At 42.6% G+C, this 19,106-nt stretch overlaps 1 protein-coding gene and 1 pseudogene across 3 annotated transcripts in view; one reads left to right on the top strand and one right to left on the bottom strand.

Moving 5' to 3' along the window:
* LOC130222303 (zinc finger protein 208-like) overlaps positions 1-19,106 on the bottom strand; it is a 758,572-nt pseudogene that overhangs the window by 302,733 nt on the left and 436,733 nt on the right.
* The window catches only part of LOC130222300 (NACHT, LRR and PYD domains-containing protein 3-like), a 34,156-nt gene that overhangs the window by 10,555 nt on the left and 4,495 nt on the right, over positions 1-19,106 (top strand). For all 3 annotated transcript variants that reach the window (XR_008836430.1, XM_056454875.1, XM_056454874.1), the window contains exons 8-11: positions 1,970-2,143; positions 2,243-2,416; positions 2,516-2,689; positions 18,702-18,875. Coding sequence is in view for 2 of the 3 variants with exons in the window: in XM_056454875.1 (XP_056310850.1) it covers positions 1,970-2,143; positions 2,243-2,416; positions 2,516-2,689; positions 18,702-18,875 (696 nt within the window). In the remaining variant the exon portion in view is untranslated. The remainder of the gene's footprint in view (positions 1-1,969; positions 2,144-2,242; positions 2,417-2,515; positions 2,690-18,701; positions 18,876-19,106) is intronic.

Raw genomic sequence — 19,106 nt, 5'->3', positions numbered from 1 at the left:
AAATTTACTCATTTACTCACCCTCAAGTGGTTATAAACCTTTCTGGAAGTTTCTTTCTCCTGTTGAACATGAAATAAAATATTTTGATGAAAGATGAAAACCTGTAATCATTGACTTATGAAGGTCAAAGGCTAATGGTTTTCATCTTAAAAGTCTTTTGTGTTCAACAGAATAAAGAAGCTCGTAAAGGTTTGGAACTCCTTGAGGCTAATGTTTGGGTAAATGTTTGGGTGAACTCTCCCTTTAAAGGGTACCTATGATGAAAATCATCTGTTGTAAGCAATTTGAACAGATCTGTGTGTGGTATAGTGTGTGTACAGTCATATTGGGGTGATGAAACACAAGTCAGTCTCTTATTTTTAATTTCCTGGCATTAAAATAGGGTCCAAATCTCTGCAATTCTGAGACCCACCAAAACTTTGTACCAACATTGTGTGTGACTCATCGCTCCAGAAAGGCTTTAATTAACTCCACAACAAATACATCAAATAAGCATAAGTTCATACTGTAGTATTTCTCATTCTTGTCTGTCACTGTGCTGTTTATCTGACATGAGACTCAGCAGGAGATATAGACATGCCTCAGAGCAATACTGTCACATGTAAAATAAGAGTACCAAGATGGATCCAAATGCAAGTGATATTTTAATGGTAACAGTGAAAATAAGCCAACAGGGCTACAAAAAGAGAGTGAGGACACTGGAACACTGGGGCAGGAACAGAAGGACGAAACGAATACAAGCAGTCACTCTTCTAGTCCTGAGCACAACACAGATACACATAAGCAAACACAACGAACTGACAAAGAGACAGAAACGTAGCCCAGATATAGGCTCAGTAATGTACCTCAGCTGGTGATCAATCAAACAGCTGAGTGCCGTCATAACACGTGACCAAACAAAAACACGTGGAAAAACAAACAACACAAACCCATGTGACAAAACAGATACTCCGGAAAGCGCACAAACCTGCAACCGTGACAAATACTGAGAGATCTCTGTGGCTCTGACATGTGGGAATGGTGTGCGGAGAGAACCGGCTCATTTGCATTAAAGGCACAGGCAACAACACAGCTACAGTGTGTTCAGAGTTGAAAATACCCATATTCTGAAAGGTATAATAAATAATCTGATGGGTATTTTGAGCTGAAACTTTACAGATACATTCTGGAGACCTTTTAATAAACCAGTTTTAATGTCTAATATAATCCATCCACAAAGAAAAGAGCAGGGCTGAAGACCAGAAAACACAAGCAAGAGAAAGATACGCACATACACGTCTATGATCAACAACTAAGAGCTGCTGAAATACACAGAGATTAGTAAGGAAACAAGGGGGTGAAGAGTAACTGGGCCAACTAACAAGGGTAACATGGGGATAAACTGGGGTGAAACATAGAGAGAGCACAGGGACACAACAGTACAAGGACAAGACAACCAGTATCAATCTGACTATAAATGAACCTAATGGTCTGATATAAAGGTCAAGCTGAACTGCTGCAGAACAGGGGTTGATGAGCTTACACTCTTAATTATTCAAATATTAATTAGACTATTAATTACACATTCTGCAGCTTGAAGCCTCGTCCTAAGCATTTGTAATTTCTAAATTGCGTAATTGATGTAAAAGTCCCATCAAACACATGACAACAATAATCTAATATTTTGTCAGCTAATTAATTGCAAAGTTTCTCACATGCATTACTGCATTAGACTTCATAGTTTAACGTTTGCAGATTCACTTCATTGCCTCTAAGAGTCGCCAACAGACAAAAACACAAAAAATCTGCATTCACCACTCATGAAGTTGCTGTGGAGGAACACACATACTCATGTTCAGTTGTTAGTCAGGTGTTAGTATATCTGACCATAAGGGTGAAAGCTTGTATACACATAGTTTTTGTGAGTAAGCATTGTTGATCAATGAGGTCTCAGATGACCACCTAAATATTGTGTTTGTCCTCTACACAGGCTACAGGGCTGTAATCTCACTATTCGGTCTTGTGAGAGTTTGTCTTCAGTTCTACAATCCTCAAACTGTGTCCTGAGAGAGCTGGACCTGAGTAACAATGACCTGCAGGATTCAGGAGTGAAGCTTCTCTCTGATGGACTGAAGAGTCAACACTGTAAACTGGAGACACTGAGGTCTGAGATCAAGGACCTGATTGACTAATTATAAATATTAATTCTAGGCAAATTACTCAAAATCACACTGTTAATGTAATCTGTGTTCTTCTTTTTCAGATTGGTCACATGTAAACTCACTGTTCAGTGCTGTGAGAGTTTGTCTTCAGCTCTACAATCCTCAAACTGTGTCCTGAGAGAGCTGGACCTGAGTAACAATGACCTGCAGGATTCAGGAGTGAAGCTTCTCTCTGATGGACTGAAGAGTCAACACTGTAAACTGGAGACACTGAGGTCTGAGATCAAGGACCTGATTGACTAATTATAAATATTAATTCTAGGCAAATTACTCAAAATCACACTGTTAATGTAATCTGTGTTCTTCTTTTTCAGATTGGTCACATGTAAACTCACTGTTCAGTGCTGTGAGAGTTTGTCTTCAGCTCTACAATCCTCAAACTGTGTCCTGAGAGAGCTGGACCTGAGTAACAATGACCTGCAGGATTCAGGAGTGAAGCTTCTCTCTGATGGACTGAAGAGTCAACACTGTAAACTGGAGACACTGAGGTAAATGATTCTCCACTCTACAGTGACTACAAGAAGATAGTTACATATTGGTTTAACAAATATGGACGCCTCTTTGCCCACTCATTGTATTGGCAGTAAAATAAATAAATATATTCATACATACAAAATATATGTAATTTATATATTCATATATATATTTATGTATACAAACGTATGTGAATAGACAAACATGTTTAACCCTTTCACATGTACAATCACACCGGTGTGATCAGCCTTGGCTGGTCCCTGGGCCTGGTTTTTCCAAAGGTTTAATCCAGATAAAATTTATCTAGATTTAGTAATCCTGTTTTTGCGATCCGTGATCATGTTATCCAGTTTACTTTTATAGCCAGTTTTTCAAAACAACATCAGATTGGATCAGTCTGATCCGGATAGGAACTTTTTAGGATCACTAAATCTGGATAACCAGTGTTCAAACAGGATAGGAAATGACAATGTAGAACTATAGATATGTAAAGAGCAATAAGTAGAATAGCCAGTGTGGGGTCAATATAACCTTGATTTAATTTGAAATGAAAACACACACATTAAAAAAAAACAAGAAAACCCCCACCCCATCCTCTTCCAGCAGTCCACTCTTCTGAGACCTACATCACAAGCACTGTACATTGAGGATATTTATAACTAGTTTCAAATATAGATGTATTGAATTAAAGAAAAGACTTAATGTCAAAAACTCCACAATAATTTCAGACTTCCTCATCTGATGTGGAGAGACCAGCTTGTCTGAGCGTAGCCTTTAGGAGATGGATCTCAAGTCTGGCCTTGGTTTGCCTGACGGATGAACAAATATGACAAAAACCTTATGAGACTTCCGGTTTGAGCAATGTAGAGAACGGTCGCGTGCGTATGAGCCTCCCGACAACTTTACCTTAAATATCAGGTTATTATTCTTCATAACACACTAGGTTGAAACTGGTGACTTTTAAACAGACGTGGAAGCAAAATGCCGAGTTCCAAAACGAAAACTGACCAAGATCCAAAGAAAACATTGATAAGCAGCAAGCTAGCTAAAATGGCGATGGGTGACTCAGAGACGGAGGAACTTTCTCTGAATAAACTGACATCGGAGTTGGAAAAACAGCGCGAACACCTCAAAGACGATATGAGTGCTTTAATCAAAGCTTCCCTTGCACCAATTCAACTTTCTATTGAATTGTTTAAAGAGCCCATATTATACATGAAATAGGGTCATATGTAGGTTGTAAGGGTCTCCAACAAAAGTCTAATATGCATGCAAGGTCAAACAACACTTTCATGGTCTTATAATCTGCATTTATTTTTACCTAATTATCCCAGCGACTCCCATATGAATCGTTCAGTGATTCATTTGTACCCAAACCCCTCCTCAGCGCGAAGCTAATCTGCACTGATTGGACCGATGACAGCCTGCTGCGATTGGTCGACACGGACAAGGCTTCAGCGCGAGACAGAGTGAAATGCCCAGCTGCTAATCTACAATATAAAAGTAGTCACAGTGCACACACGCTTCATTGTGGATTTTGGCTGCCAGTGGGTGAATGTAAATACAGACGATGGACTAGAAAATACTGACGACTAACTATTTTATTGAGCAAAAAGTCAAAGAACTGGCGAGGAGATCTCCTAGCCCCTCACAGTCTACCTGCTCTTTTCTCACACACACACACACACACACACACACACACACGCCAGGGCGACACCTCCATCACCACCCGCGTCCTCAGTTATATCCGCGAATACCCATTCCCTCCCCCCCGGTCTTCAATTTCAACTGCGACATCCCCCCCCCCCGGTCCTCACTTTACTAATGGGTCCCTTTCGTTTTCACTATTAGGTTGAGGGCGGCGTGATCATCCTTTCCCTAGACCGTTACTCTCCTCAGAGGAGACACACACACAAACACATTACCCTCCTCAGAGGAGACACACACACTACCCTCCTCAGCGGAGACACACACACACACATTACAGTCCTCCCCGAGGACACGACACACATGCCTAGAGCACCAGTACAGCTTGCAGGGTGCAATTTATACACCTCACCTCGAACCTGAGCTGAAATATTTTGAAACTTGAGCGTTGCATGTGTGTAGGAACAGCTGACGATACGTAAACAAAGCGGCACGTGGCACATTTTCAACGTGGCTTTACACGCGATATGAGAAAATAAAAGTTAACCTGATACAGTACACGCGGTTACAAGTAACACAACTAAACACAACTAAATACAGAATGTGCAAGCTAGAGTAAATGAGGCAACAGTTTTAATCGCACGTACTTACACTGGTGAAATGGGGGAAGAAACTGATCCATGATGCACTGATACATGTTCTGACAGTCTTTACTGATCCTTCCTTTAACAAACCGATGAAGTCTTCTTTGAAAGCATGTCGTTTCCAGAAGCACTCGATCTGCTCAAGGCTGGGCTATACTGCTGAGGTTTCATCTGTGGGTGAACTGTCAATAATATCCATCTGCACAGCATGACTTCATTCCACACAGTCTGTGTGACTTTTTTTCAGTTAGTGGGCGGGGCCGCAGGTTTTAAATCTCCCGGGTTTGCGCGCGCAACTACTTGTGTTTCGTGGCTGCGTCATCGCGAAACACCTAATGACTCGTTATCAAGATGACTCGTTTGAAGCACTATGAGTCGACTCTTTTATAGATGAATCAATAGTTTTAAATACTGTACACTTACAGATTTAAGCCTGAGCTGGACATTTCACTTCACTTGTTACACACTACATGGAAGGGCATTTTCAAAAACCCATAATATGAGCTCTTTAAAGAAACTGTTGACACGCTTAGAAAACGCCTCACTACTGTGGAAACAACTGCTGGGGAAAACTTTGAGGCTCTCAATAGAGCTGAGGCGGACATCGCATCGCTGAAAGCGTCAAACGAAATGCTGTTAGATTGTCTAGATGACCTGGAAAATCGTTCACGCAGGGCAAACCTCCGGATTATAAATGTTCCCGAAGACAGCCAAAGCGGAACAGACATGGTCAAGTTTACTTCGGATCTGCTAAAAGATGTGCTGGGAGAGCAGGTGTTTGAGAAACCACCCGAATTGGATAGGGCACATCGAGCGCTTGCGCCTAAACCCAGAGACGGTCAACCTTCAAGGCCCATCATCGTTTGTTTTCATCGTTATCAAGAGAAGGAACGAACCTTGCAGTGGGCCAGACAACACGAGCTGCAAACCGAGGGAAGACCATCAGATTTTACCCCGACCTGAGTACAGCTCTCAGCAGGAAGCACGCTGCCATCAAGAATGTCAAAACGAAGCTCTATCAAAAAGGGATCCGTTTCAGACTTCTTTACCCTGCCCGCCTACGACTCCCATATGACGGGGAAACTCTCACCTTTGATTCAGCTCCAGATGCCGAAGTCTTCTTTGAGTGATGTTTGATAAACAAATTTCGGGAGGAGCACGCGCAGAAGTTTCAGTATCAAATACGTCATTGACAATTATTCTATTATCCAATCAGTTCTTGACCAAACCCTTATATATACCAAAGCTGTCTTACCTGCAGCATCTTACGACTTTAGCATCCAAACTTTGACGCAGAATGTCTGAGATTAATCTCTTCGCAGAGGACGACGCCTTACTTGCCGAGGCTCCTCTGAGATCTCCCGCCGGTACCCAGAGCTCCGTAGCCCCGCAGAGCGCATCAGCTCAGCCCGCGGCTCCACCTCGAGGCCGCCGTTCAGCCAGAATCTTGGTTGTCCGATCACGACGGGGCTCACCATCTCCATCTCCCAGAAGGCAATCCTCTCCAGCCTAATCATTTGCCTCAGCCATGTCCTCTGTCCCAGCCACAGGGATAAACACCGTATTCGACCTCCGCCAAGCATTTTCCAGCGCAGGCATCACCGTTCCGCGCCGAACCACCAAGGCGGACCTCCTGGCTATGTATAACGCCTTGCAATCCGGAGCACTTCTTCCTTCCATCACTCCACCTTCCAAAGCCATGAAAAAATCCAGCCAGGTCCAAAAAACTCCATACCAGCGTCCGGATCGAAACCCGTCTTCCAGACCCGGACGCAGCAGCAGGCCTTCAGCGAGTCTGGGGAGAGCTCCAAGTCCAGATGACGTAGGATCTCAATCCCTGGAAGTTGGACTCCACGCCGGCTCTGGACTCGTTCCATCGAGCCGCCAGTATAGCGTGAGCTTGCCTCCGCTAGCGGCACCAGAAGCTCATCCTCAACCACATCCTTGGCCCGCAGCCCCCCCTTCAAACTCAAGCGCAGGGTCGCTACAGGAAGCACAGACCCAAATCCACATCCTGCCTCCCCATCCCTTCCAAGCTCCCGCGAGCAGTGCGAGCGCGAGGCCGCCTCAGCTCCCAGCTCAAAACCCAGCTCCTCTAATTCCTCCTCTTCTTCCCCAGGTTTTTTCAGGCCCCGACGCAAGTTCCAGCGTGAGGCCGCCTCCGCTGATGTCACTAACGTCGGCAGCCCCTCCTCCCTTCTCTTTTCTTCCCACCGGTGATCCTAGGGCCAGCAGCAGCGCGAGCATGCCTCCGCAAGTGGCCCTAGCTTACAACTTTCCTTCAGGCCCCGACGCAAGTTCCAGCGTGAGGCCGCCTCCGCTGATGTCACTAACGTCGGCAGCCCCTCCTCTCTTCTCTTTTCCTCCCACCAGTGATCCTAGGGCCAGCAGCAGCGCGAGCATGCCTCCACAAGCGGCCCTAGCTTACAACTTTCCTTCAGGCCCCGGCGCAAGTTCCAGCGTGAGGCCGCCTCCGCTGACGTCACTAACGTCGGAAGCCCCTCCTCTTTTCTCTTTTCCTCCCACCGGTGATCCTAGGGCCAGCAGTAGCGCGAGCATGCCTCCGCAAGCGGCTCTAGCCTCCAACATCCCACAGCCACTTCTTCACACTAAGTCTTTTTCTCTGTCCACAGCCACGCCTCTACCCGTTCCACCCAACGCCCTCGCCCTGGATCCTCCACCCGTCTCCAACACCATCAGGAGCCAAATCCTGTCAGGTTCGGATGTAGATCTTTTTTCTCTCCTCTCACCCATTTCACCCACATCGGCAGACCGCCAGATAGATTGCGGCCAATTTTCAGTAACCTTAAAAAACACAGCTAACATTCAGTCACGCATCTTATCATTCGCAGAATTCACAATAGCATTCTCAAGATATACAGACGTCATCTGTTCTGTCTATCCCCACAGGAGGCGTGAGCTCAATGATTATCTCGCGATAGTCGCTGAGCTCGCGCTCTCATACGGAGGCTCTCATTTCTACACCTACCACCGCCTTTTCTCCGCTAAATGCGCCATTCGCATTTCACAATGGAACCAGACCCCATTCTGGGGAGCCATAGACACAGATCTTCATAATAAAGTCTTTCTCGGTTGCCGCAGTATATCTTGCGCGGTCTGTCGATCCACCACCCACCACACAGAATCATGCCCCTTCATAAATCCCATCCCTCCTCCCCTCCCCGACCCAGCCCAGCCCAGATCTACCAGTTACGTCCCTTCAAACCCAAATATTCCGCCCCTTTTTTCTGATCACCGCTCTTCTGTCCCAGCCTCCGCCAGCCTGTGCACCGGCTTCAATAGCGGCAGGTGCTGGAGACAGAAATGTCGTTTTTTGCATGTTTGCAATTTCTGCGGCGGCGCTCACGCCCGCACAGTATGTTCAGTGAAAAAATCTGTAAATAAAAATGCTAGAAAGTACCTATCGACTCCTGTGAATGTTTCTCGCCTAAAATCGGAATTGCTCCAACATCCCGATCCCAAATTCACCGAATTTCTATTAACGGGTCTGTCTTCAGGTTTTCATCCAGGTGTCATTAGCCTACCCACCTGTAGTTTTATTTGTCCAAATCTTCAGTCCGCTCTCACCGAACCCGACATCGTCGACCGTCTAATCAAAAAAGAAGTAGACAAAAATTTCATGATTGGTCCTTTCTCCGGACCTCCTTTCAGAGTTTATCGCGTCAGTCCTATTGGCGTTGCCACTAGGAAATTCTCCGATAAAAAACGCTTTATAATCGACCTTTCCTCCCCGCATAACTCTCCGTTTCCTAGTATCAACAGTCTCATCCCTCTCGAAGAGTACTCAATGATCTATCATGACATCGACCAAGCTATTTCATTAATTAAAATCGCGGGTCGCGGCGCATGGATGGCTAAAGTCGACATAACGTCCGCCTTTAAAGTCATGCCCATCCACCCTGACTTTTGGCACCTTTTCGGCATTCTTTGGCGAAAAAATTATTATTTTTCCGTCCGCCTAACCTTCGGTTGCAGAAGTAGTCCAAAGATTTTCGATACGCTGTCGGAAGCAATCTGCTGGATCCTTTCCAACAACTACGAAATCCCGCATCTAATACATCTACTAGATGATTTCCTAAACATCTCACCACCAGACGCTATACCAGCCGCGCACCTTTTAACAGTTCAGAAGGTTTTCGCTGAACTCGGGATTCCACTCGCCGAGGGAAAAACCGCCGGTCCAAGCACTTCAATCGAATTCTTGGGCATCAAATTAGACTCCAATAAATTCCAAGCGTCCCTACCAAAGGAAAAAATTGATCGAACGATCCTGGTAGCTTCCTCCCTATTAGACAGCCCCACCTGTTCTAAGCGCGAGCTATTATCAATTCTCGGCCATTTGAATTTCGCAATGCGCATAATTCCCCAAGGCCGCACGTTTATTTCTCATCTCTTATTTCTCGCGTCCTCAGCTCACGGTCTAGAGGATAAAATATCCATCGATGACAATAGCCTAAACGAACTCTGTTTATGGATATTATTCCTCAAACAATGGAACGGTCTCTCCTTCTTTTACAGCGACCTAATACCCTCCCCAGCAGACATTAATTTATTCACCGACGCCGCCCCGTCAATCGGATTCGGAGGCTACTATCAAGGACGCTGGTTCGCGTCCACTTGGCCGCCCCAGCTATTAGACCTGCCGCAACCACTAAAATCATCGGCGCTATTCGAGCTCTACCCACTAGTCGTCGCTGCATCCCTATGGGGTAAAGAATGGTCCTCTTCCCGCATCATAATTCACTGTGACAATGAAGCAACCGTTCACTGTATAAATAAAGGCCGTTCAAATTTGCTAGCACTAATTCCCCTACTAAGATGCCTAACTTGGATTTCAGCATGTGACCAGTTTATTTTAACTGCAAATCACATTTCTGGGTCCAAAAATCAAATTGCTGACTCTCTCTCTCGTTTTGCCTTCCAGAAATTCAGACATTTGGCACCATAGGCGGATCAGTTTCCAATCCAAGTCCCTCCTTATTCAGAGCTGATATTCCCATAGATCATCCTTTAAAAAACCTGCTTGGAGCCTCTCTCGACTTTATCCTTCAGGCAGTGGCACCTAGAACCCTGCAGTCATATTTAACAGCAAGGAAAAGCTTTAAAACATTCCATGCATGTTATAACATACTGTTTCCTGATTTTTCTCTACTTTCCATTTCATCTTACATATCCTACCTCACAATTATCAAAAAACTCCAGATCAATTCCATTAAAGGCTATTTGAGTGGAATTCAATTTTTCCACAAACTAATTTACGGCTCCCCTGCACCTCACATAGCTAATTCGCAAACAACTCTTCTCTTGAAAGGCATACAGAGAACCCACCCCACACGTCAAGACACCCGACAACCCATAACACTGAAAACACTCACTAAATGCATATCCACTCTTCGCAAAGGATACGAATCAATCCACACAGCACGTACTCTCGACGCCATGTTTATTTTAGCCTTCTTCGGATTTTTAAGGTGTTCAGAACTCACCATTACATCCGGGTTCAACCCAAACATTCATCCCACCATATCCGATCTAGTAACGCTGGATAACGAAACCATTTCTTTTCTCATTAAACAAAGCAAAACTGATCAAGCAAAAAGAGGCCATAACATTTACATTTTCAACCTTCAATCACCTATCCATCAATACCAAACACTGCTAGCATTTTCACATATCAGGAGATCACAAGCCACTTCCCTTTCAGACTCCCTTTTTACAGACGATAGCTATCGCCCAGTCACTCGTTTCTGGTTCCAGAAGCATCTTAAATGCGTCCTAATTAAGTCGGGCTTTCCAGCTGACAATTTCTCCAGCCATTCCTTCAGAATAGGCGCAGCCACCACTGCAGCACAAAATGGTCTATCAGAGCAGCAGATCCAAACACTCGGACGCTGGTCCTCACAGGCCTTTAAGTGCTACATTCGAGCCGACCGCTCTCACATTAGAAAAGCCCATCAAACCCTTATTCAAAACACATTCCTTCATTGACACGACACTTCCTTCGAAATACACTTTGCATAATATATTTTAATAACGCTAATACAGCATCTGCATAACCGTTCCAACAGGAGATGGACACCTCATTATTATGCACCACTGCAAGCACAGAGACTGCTCCCACGGGAGACGTACACTTTTTTATTATGCACCACCGCTAGCGCGGTGACCGCTCCTACGGGAGACGTACACCTTTATAATTATGCACCACCGCAAGTGCGGTGACAGCTCCCACGGGAGACGTACATCTTATGCACCACTGCAAGTGCAGTGACCGCTCCCTCGGGAGACATACACCTCATTATTATGCACCACTGCTAGTACAGTGACCGCTCCTACGGGAGACGTACACCTTTATATATTATGCACCACTGTATGTGCAGTGACCGCTCCCATGGGAGACGTACACCTCATTATGCACCACTGCAAGCGCAGTGACCGCTCCTACGGGAGACGTACACCTTTATAAATTATGCACCTCAGCAAGTGCAGTGACCGCTCCTATGGGAGACGTACACCTCATTATGCACCACTGCAAGCGCAGTGACCGCTCCTACAGGAGACGTACACCTTTATAAATTATGCACCACTGCAAGTGCAGTGACCGCTCCTACGGGAGACGTACACTTTATAATTATGCACCACTGCAAGTGCAGTGACAGCTCCCACGGGAGACGTACACCTCATTATCATGCACCACTGCTAGTGCAGTGACCGCTCCTACGGGAGACGTACACCTTTACAAAATTTTGCACCACTGCAAGTGCAGTGACCGCTCCCATGGGAGACGTACACCTCATTATGCACCACTGCAAGTGCAGTGACCGCTCCTACGGGAGACGTACACCTTATAATTATGCACCACTGCAAGCGCAGTGACAGCTCCCACGGGAGACGTACACCTTATTGTGTACCACTGCAAGCGCAGTGACAGCTCCCATGGGAGACGTACACCTTATTATGCACCACTGCAAGCGCAGTGACAGCTCCCACGGGAGACGTACACCTTAATTATGCACCACTGCAAGTGCAGTGACAGCTCCCATGGGAGAAGTACACCTTACCACCACTGCTAGCGCAGTGACCGCTCCTATGGGAGACGCCCGTCTCCCGTGGGAGCAACGACTCCTGCTGGAGACACTTAACGCATCACCATCAATACAGTAACTGCCTCCTCCCGAGACACACACCTTACAAAGCACAACCATCAACTTAACAGCACCCCTCCAAATTTTAAAGATCAGCAAATTTTGGGGGGCTCACCCACTTGTCTGGCTGCTGTCCTGTAACCAAATAAGCAATTTTTAGGGAGCGTTCTGGGGCCGGGCTAGATACTTCGCTCGAATCCCTATTCCTCTTTGTTTCCTGATAAGAGGAATGACTCGAGTTTAGGTGTCTTCCCCGAGCTCAGAGCCCTCTCCCCGGACAGCACGCCAAATACGCTTTATTCTGAAACTGTTGCAAGTGTGAACTCGTGAAGTGATGTTTGATAAACAAATTTCGGGAGGAGCACGCGCAGAAGTTTCAGTATCAAATACGTCATTGACAATTATTCTATTATCCAATCAGTTCTTGACCAAACCCCTATATATACCAAAGCTGTCTTACCTGCAGCATCTTACGACTTTAGCATCCCTCCACCACCCCGTCACCTCACCTCTTAAGCATTACTATCCCGGGGGGAGCGTTCTGGGGCCGGGCTAGATACTTCGCTCGAATCCCTATTCCTCTTTGTTTCCTGATAAGAGGAATGACTCGAGTTTAGGTGTCTTCCCCGAGCTCAGAGCCCTCTCCCCGGACAGCACGCCAAATACGCTTTATTCTGAAACTGTTGCAAGTGTGAACTCGTGAAACGGCGAATCAACACGCCCGCAGCCGCTGGGAAGTGACTTTTGCTGTTCTCAATTCCATCCTAAATATCTCAGAAAGGTACGAGGACGTCCACCTCATTTTAGTTTTATCATCATCATTAATCTTTTCACCTCTCTTTATCGTGAAAATACACATTTCAATACGAGGACATTATTAATATGAAGAAGTGGACGTTCTACTCACTGATATGACTGCTGCTTTTGCTTTGAAATATAATATTGCAAGATTTACAGATGGACTATCTCCACCCCTTCTAGCTAGTTTCACCTAAAACTGCTAACACATCTTGCTAGTGGCTTTTTTTTGTCTTTTTACTTTTATAAGTACCACTTATAAACGTATGATGCGTGTTCGTCAGAGACTCAGTTTAGTTATAAATCGAGTCACTGGGAGTGCAACTAGGTTTGTGGAGTCCCGCAGCTTACTTTAGTTCCATAGGTAAACATTCTAATGTTCAAGGGTTGGTTCACTGCCTCATAGTTTTCTTGTTTGTTTGTTTGTTTTTTTATTTACTTATTGATATTTTATTTTTATTATTTATTATTATATATATTATCTGGGTGATGACAGGGATACAGGGACACCTAGCTGTGTGTTCACTTTTGTCTATGTTCCATTATGTCTATCTTAAACAGAGGAGGAATGACAGGAAAGTCATTCAATAGGTTCACATCTTGGAATGTTAAAGGTCTTAATGGTCCTGTAAAGAGGTCAAGAATCTTCTCTCACCTTAAACGTCTTAAATCTGACATAATTTTGCTTCAGGAGACACATTTACTCAACTCAGATCATCTTAGGTTACAGAAACCATGGGTCGAGCAAATTTACCACTCTAAATTTAATGCTAAAGCAAGAGCTACAGCTATAATAATAAAAAACGTTCAGTTCTCAGCTTCTAATATTATCTCTGATCCTCAAGGTCGCTACGTTATAGTATCAGGGAAACTATTTCAAACTCAGGTCTTGCTGGTAAATGTTTATGGCCCCAATTGGGATAAGAAATTTGTAAGCAAACTGATAGCTGCTATACCAAATTTTAATTCGCATTATTTGATATTAGGGGGTGATCTCAATTGTGTAATGGGATCCAAATTTGGATCGCTCCAACCCAAAAACACAGGCCCTTTCCAAAATGGCAAACGAAATGCTATCCTTTATGAACCAGACAGGCTGCGTATAGGGTTTTTTTTAACCCTCACAGCAAGACCTTCTCTTATTTTTCTCATGTACATCACTGTTATTTAAGAATTGATTATTTTTTCATAGACCAAACTCTCCTCTCTTCAGTAAAGGGTATAGAGCACTCAGCCATTGTAGAATCCGATCATGCACCTCTACTACTTGACCTCTCTTTTCCGAGTAACTTTACGAGCTACACATGGCGATTAAAATCCTCACTATTGTCAGATGAATCATTCTGTCAACATATATCTACCTCAATTGACAATTTTTTAGAATCGACTTCAACAGAACATATTTCCACCTCCCTGCTATGGGAAACATTAAAAGTAGTGCTTAGGGGAGACATTATATCATATACCGCATTTATTAATAAAGAGAGGGGAAAAAAGGCTACATTTAATTGATGAAATATCCAAAATTGATAATCAGTATTCTACATCTCCTTCACCAGAACTCTATAAGGAAAAAATTGGTCTCCAGACACAATATAATTTAATTTCAACTAGCCATGCAGAACAGCTTATTCTTAGATCTCGGGGTTATTTTTATGAGCATGGTGATAAAGCTAGCTGATTTTTAGCCCACCAACTTAAATCTAGATCATCAGCACAATATATTTCTGAAATTGCGAATGACGAAGGGGAATTAACAACTGACCCCCTTCAAATGAACAACATATTCACAAACTTTTACTCTAATCTTTATTCATCTGAAGCATCTAAGGACCCAATAAAACTGATAGAGTTTTTTAATAAAATATATACTCTGAGCATTTCATTAGATCATGAAAAAGACCTAGACCGCCCCCTTCAGTTGCATGAAATATCTGAGGCCATATCAGCATTACAGAGTGGCAAGACCCCAGGCCCTGATGGATTTCCCATCGAATTCTTCTAAGTTTTCTGCTAAATTATACCCACTTCTTCTAAACATGTTTGAACACTCTTTTTCTCAGGGAACTCTACCAAGATCTCTTAATGAAGCACTGATTACGCTTTTGTTGAAGCCCCAAAAAGATCCAACTAAATGTAGTTCATATCGTCCTATTCCTTTATTAAATGCAGATGTCAAAATCTTAGCAAAATTAATGGCTATTCGTTTATAGTCTTCTCTAGTTGTAGATGTACCTGAAATTGTAGTATCATTAGACGCCGAAAGGCATTTGACCGAGTAGAATGGGATTATCTTTTTTTCGCTATGAATAAGTTTGGATTTGGCCACAGTTTTATCAAATGGATACAATTGTCGTACTCTTCTCCAGTTGCCTCTGTGATCACTAATAAATGGAGGTCTAAAACCTTTCCTCTATCAAGGGGCACTCGGCAGGGGTGCCCACTAAGTCTCCTTTTATTTACAATCGCAATAGAGCCACTGTCTATAACATTAAAGTCTACACCAGGTTTTCATGGAATAGTTAGGTGGGGGGTTGAACACAAGCTCTCATTATATGCTGATGACCTACTCCTTTACATCTCAGATCCTTTGTTTTGCATCAGCGACATTCTCAAAGTCTTAGATGATTTCGGAACATTCTCAGGGTACAAATTAAATATTTACAAAAGTGAATGTATGCCTGTAAATACACTTGCCAGGCAAATGCCAGACTCTGTGTTTCCTTTCCACATGACAAGATCTCAGTTTAAATATTTGGGTATTATTATCACACCAAACTTTAAAGGATTATATGAAAAGAACTTTACCCCTCTATTGAGTAAACTTAAATCTGATCTTCAAAAATGGAGGACCCTCTACCTGTCCCTGGCAGGCAGGGTAAACTGTGTTAAAATGATAGTTCTTCCAAAACTCCTATATGTATTTCAGTGTCTCCCTATCTTCTTATCCGAAGCCTTTTTTTAAAATGTTAGACAAACTTATCTCTAGTTTTTTATGACATGGAAAGACTTATAAGATCCGGAAGGAGTTCCTTGAGAAAGATAAGGGTGATGGAGGTTTAGCTCTTCCTAATTTTTTATTATGTTATTGGGCACCTAATGTTCAAAAAATAGTTTATTGGATGTGCTTACTAGATGGCAACGATTGGTGCGAAACAGAATCCAGATCATGTACAGCAACCTCCTTACAAGCCCTGGTGACATCTAATTTACCCATTAAAATCACACAACACACACAAAATCCAATTGTCTGCTGCACTGTTATTAAAATATGGTCTCAGTTATGTCAGCATCTCAAATTAAAACAAGCCCTCATGCTCCAGAGCCCAATATGCAACAACCATGCATTCCTCCTCGCCATATTAGACCTTGGGTTTAAACGTTGGCAAGATATAGGCATTGTGCAGTTTAGAAACCTTTATTGATGGTCTCTTTGCAAGTTTTATTGACCTCCGCTCCAAATTTAATCTGAACCATACTGACCTCTTCCATTACTTTCAGATACGCCATTTTGTGAGTGCTCAAAGCCCATCTTTTTCTAGCATTCCTTTAAAGACCTCTGTTGATTATCTGTTAGAAACACACTATTATCTACAAGGTTTTATTTCTAGAACAAATACAATTCTTATGTCTTTGAAAATTGTAAGTACAGAAAAGATTAAAATTAGATGGAGAACTGGGAGTAGTATTTTCAGAGGAATCTTGGAGCAATGCCTTAAGTAGAGTGAACAGTAGCACTTCTTGTGCTCGCCTAAGTTTAATAAAATTTAAAGTGTTGCACCGAATACATCTAAGTAGATCATGGATAGCCTCTTTTAACTCTACTTCTGACAAGACCTGTATAAGATGTCACACAGGCGAAGCAAACTTGTCTTACATGTTTTGGATATGCCCTAAGCTTACTCCTTACTGGTCAATTATTTTCGATACACTGTCTAAAGTGTGTGAAGTACAGCTCAAGCCATGTGCAGAATTTGCTTTGTTAGCATTCCACCTGATGAACTGAGTTTGACTCAAAGACAACAAAAATTATAGCCTTTGCATCTTTACTGGCTCGCAGACAAATCTTATTGCACTGGAAATCTTTAAATCCACCCAAAGAATCACACTGGCTTCAAGATCTGATGTTATATTTACACCTGGAAAAAATTAAATATTCAATTAGGTTCTAGCAAATTCTCACATATTTGGCAACCCTTATTATAATATTTCTCTGCTATAAGTGTACTTCCTGGGGAATAAAGTGACTATCTTGTATGTAACTGGAATCTTTTTTTCTGTAACCCTTTTGTCTTTTCTTTCTCTGTCCAGAACCTCAAGCTTTTTCTATGTTAACCTACCATTGTAAGATAGCACAGCACTATCCCTGATCCTATCACCCATTACTGTTGTCATTCTATTTATGTATTTATTATTATTTTATTCATTTATTTATTTATTTCATTTTCTTCTTTTATTTTATAAAATTCTGCAGTTTTTTTCTCGATTATTAACGTTGTTATTATTATTACTTTTCTTTTTTATTATCTTTCTTTAGGCAGTGTATTTAGGGTTTATTGAAGTGGGTTTATATATATATATATATATATGAATAAACAGGATATCTTGTAAGATACTGCATGATCTACATGTAGTATTATTTAATACATTTTTAAAGTTTTCATTAGATTTTGGGCATGAAATCCACGCTGAATCCACCTTTCTGATGGGATCAGTTTAATCCAGATTTTTTTGGATCAAAGTGATCCAAATCCTACAAAAAAGTCTGAAAAACCCAAACTAAAGGTTTGATCCGGATCAAACCCCAGATTGGATTACGTGATCGAATCCGATTATGTAATCGGTTTTTACTTTTGAAAAACCCATTTTCCGTTATCCAAAATCCAAGTGGATTACTTTTGAAGAACCGGGCCCTGAAGCATGCGATCACACCGGTGTGATTAGAATGTTCAGGGCGCACGTCATCAACTGCTAAACTCAAATCTGACGGCACAAACTGAGGTACAGAAAGAGGTGTGCTGTGCTCACAATTTATCTGTGCTTTCAAACAAATTAGCTTTCAGACATTCAAATACACACAACTACAAGCAAAACATACCATTTAAGGCTTGTAAAATACACATGCAATAGTACTTATGTGTCAATATAACTGGACGATGTGCTTTATTCACGTAAGATACACACTGTTTATGCTGCTAGAATATTTTCTCTATTCCTCACTCAGATAAACAGTTGTTTACCTTCATGTATTTCAGAAGAAAATGTAGTAAATCCAGCAGCTCAGATCTCTCCTGTGGTTGTTGCTATAAGGGATACAGCTGCGATCGAAAGTTAACGAAAAGTATTTATATTATTTATTACTCATTATTGTATTTTATTAGCAACTAACCTTACAGAAACCCTAAACCCAACCCTCACGGTAATGTACAAATATTATGTGTTGTGCAGTGTCACAAAAATGATGCTGTATTGATGTGAGTATCCTCAGCTGTATCTGATCTAGCCTTCACCGTGCTGCTGTAGAGGGTGAAGTCTAGATGTGATACAGCTGAGGATACTTGCGTTAATATAGCATCATTTTTCTAGCTACAACAGCGCACCATTAATAATAATTTTGAGATCTCAGGGCTTGATCAATAAGGAGAGCTAATCAGGATGTGTGTGTTCATCACTGCTGTTGACATGAGCAGAAACAGCAGTCAGCATCTTCACAACACAAAGAGATGTGTGATTATCCAATTGTGTGATGTGGATTATTGCTGTGTTTGTAGGTTGTCTGGCTGTATGGTGACAGAGGAAGGCTGTGGTTTTCTGTCTTCAGCTCTGACTTCAAACCACTCACACCTGAGAGAGCTGGATCTGAGCTACAATCATCCAGGAGATTCAGGAGTCAAGCTGCTCTCTGAACAACTGGAGGATCCAAACTACACACTGGACAAACTCAAGTATGTGGAGCTTCACTGGCCTTGTGCTTTTCCACTGAAGGGCTTAAAAACACACTAAGCTTTACTGTGAGGGTTATGGGGTAGAACATACAGGAGATACAACTTGTGTGAATTAATAATATGAAATAAGGTTAAGGGAAGTGTACACATTTTTTAAATTAGTTTTCATTAATCACAATTGTTTAATTATTATTATATTTGTAAAAGAACTCGTCAATTTGGCCAACTATA

The sequence above is a fragment of the Danio aesculapii genome, chromosome 4, assembly GCF_903798145.1.
Source record: "Danio aesculapii chromosome 4, fDanAes4.1, whole genome shotgun sequence".
Classification (NCBI taxonomy): Eukaryota; Metazoa; Chordata; class Actinopteri; order Cypriniformes; family Danionidae; genus Danio; species Danio aesculapii.
Note: the sequence above shows the minus strand (reverse complement) of the source record. Positions and strands in the feature narration are given on the sequence as shown.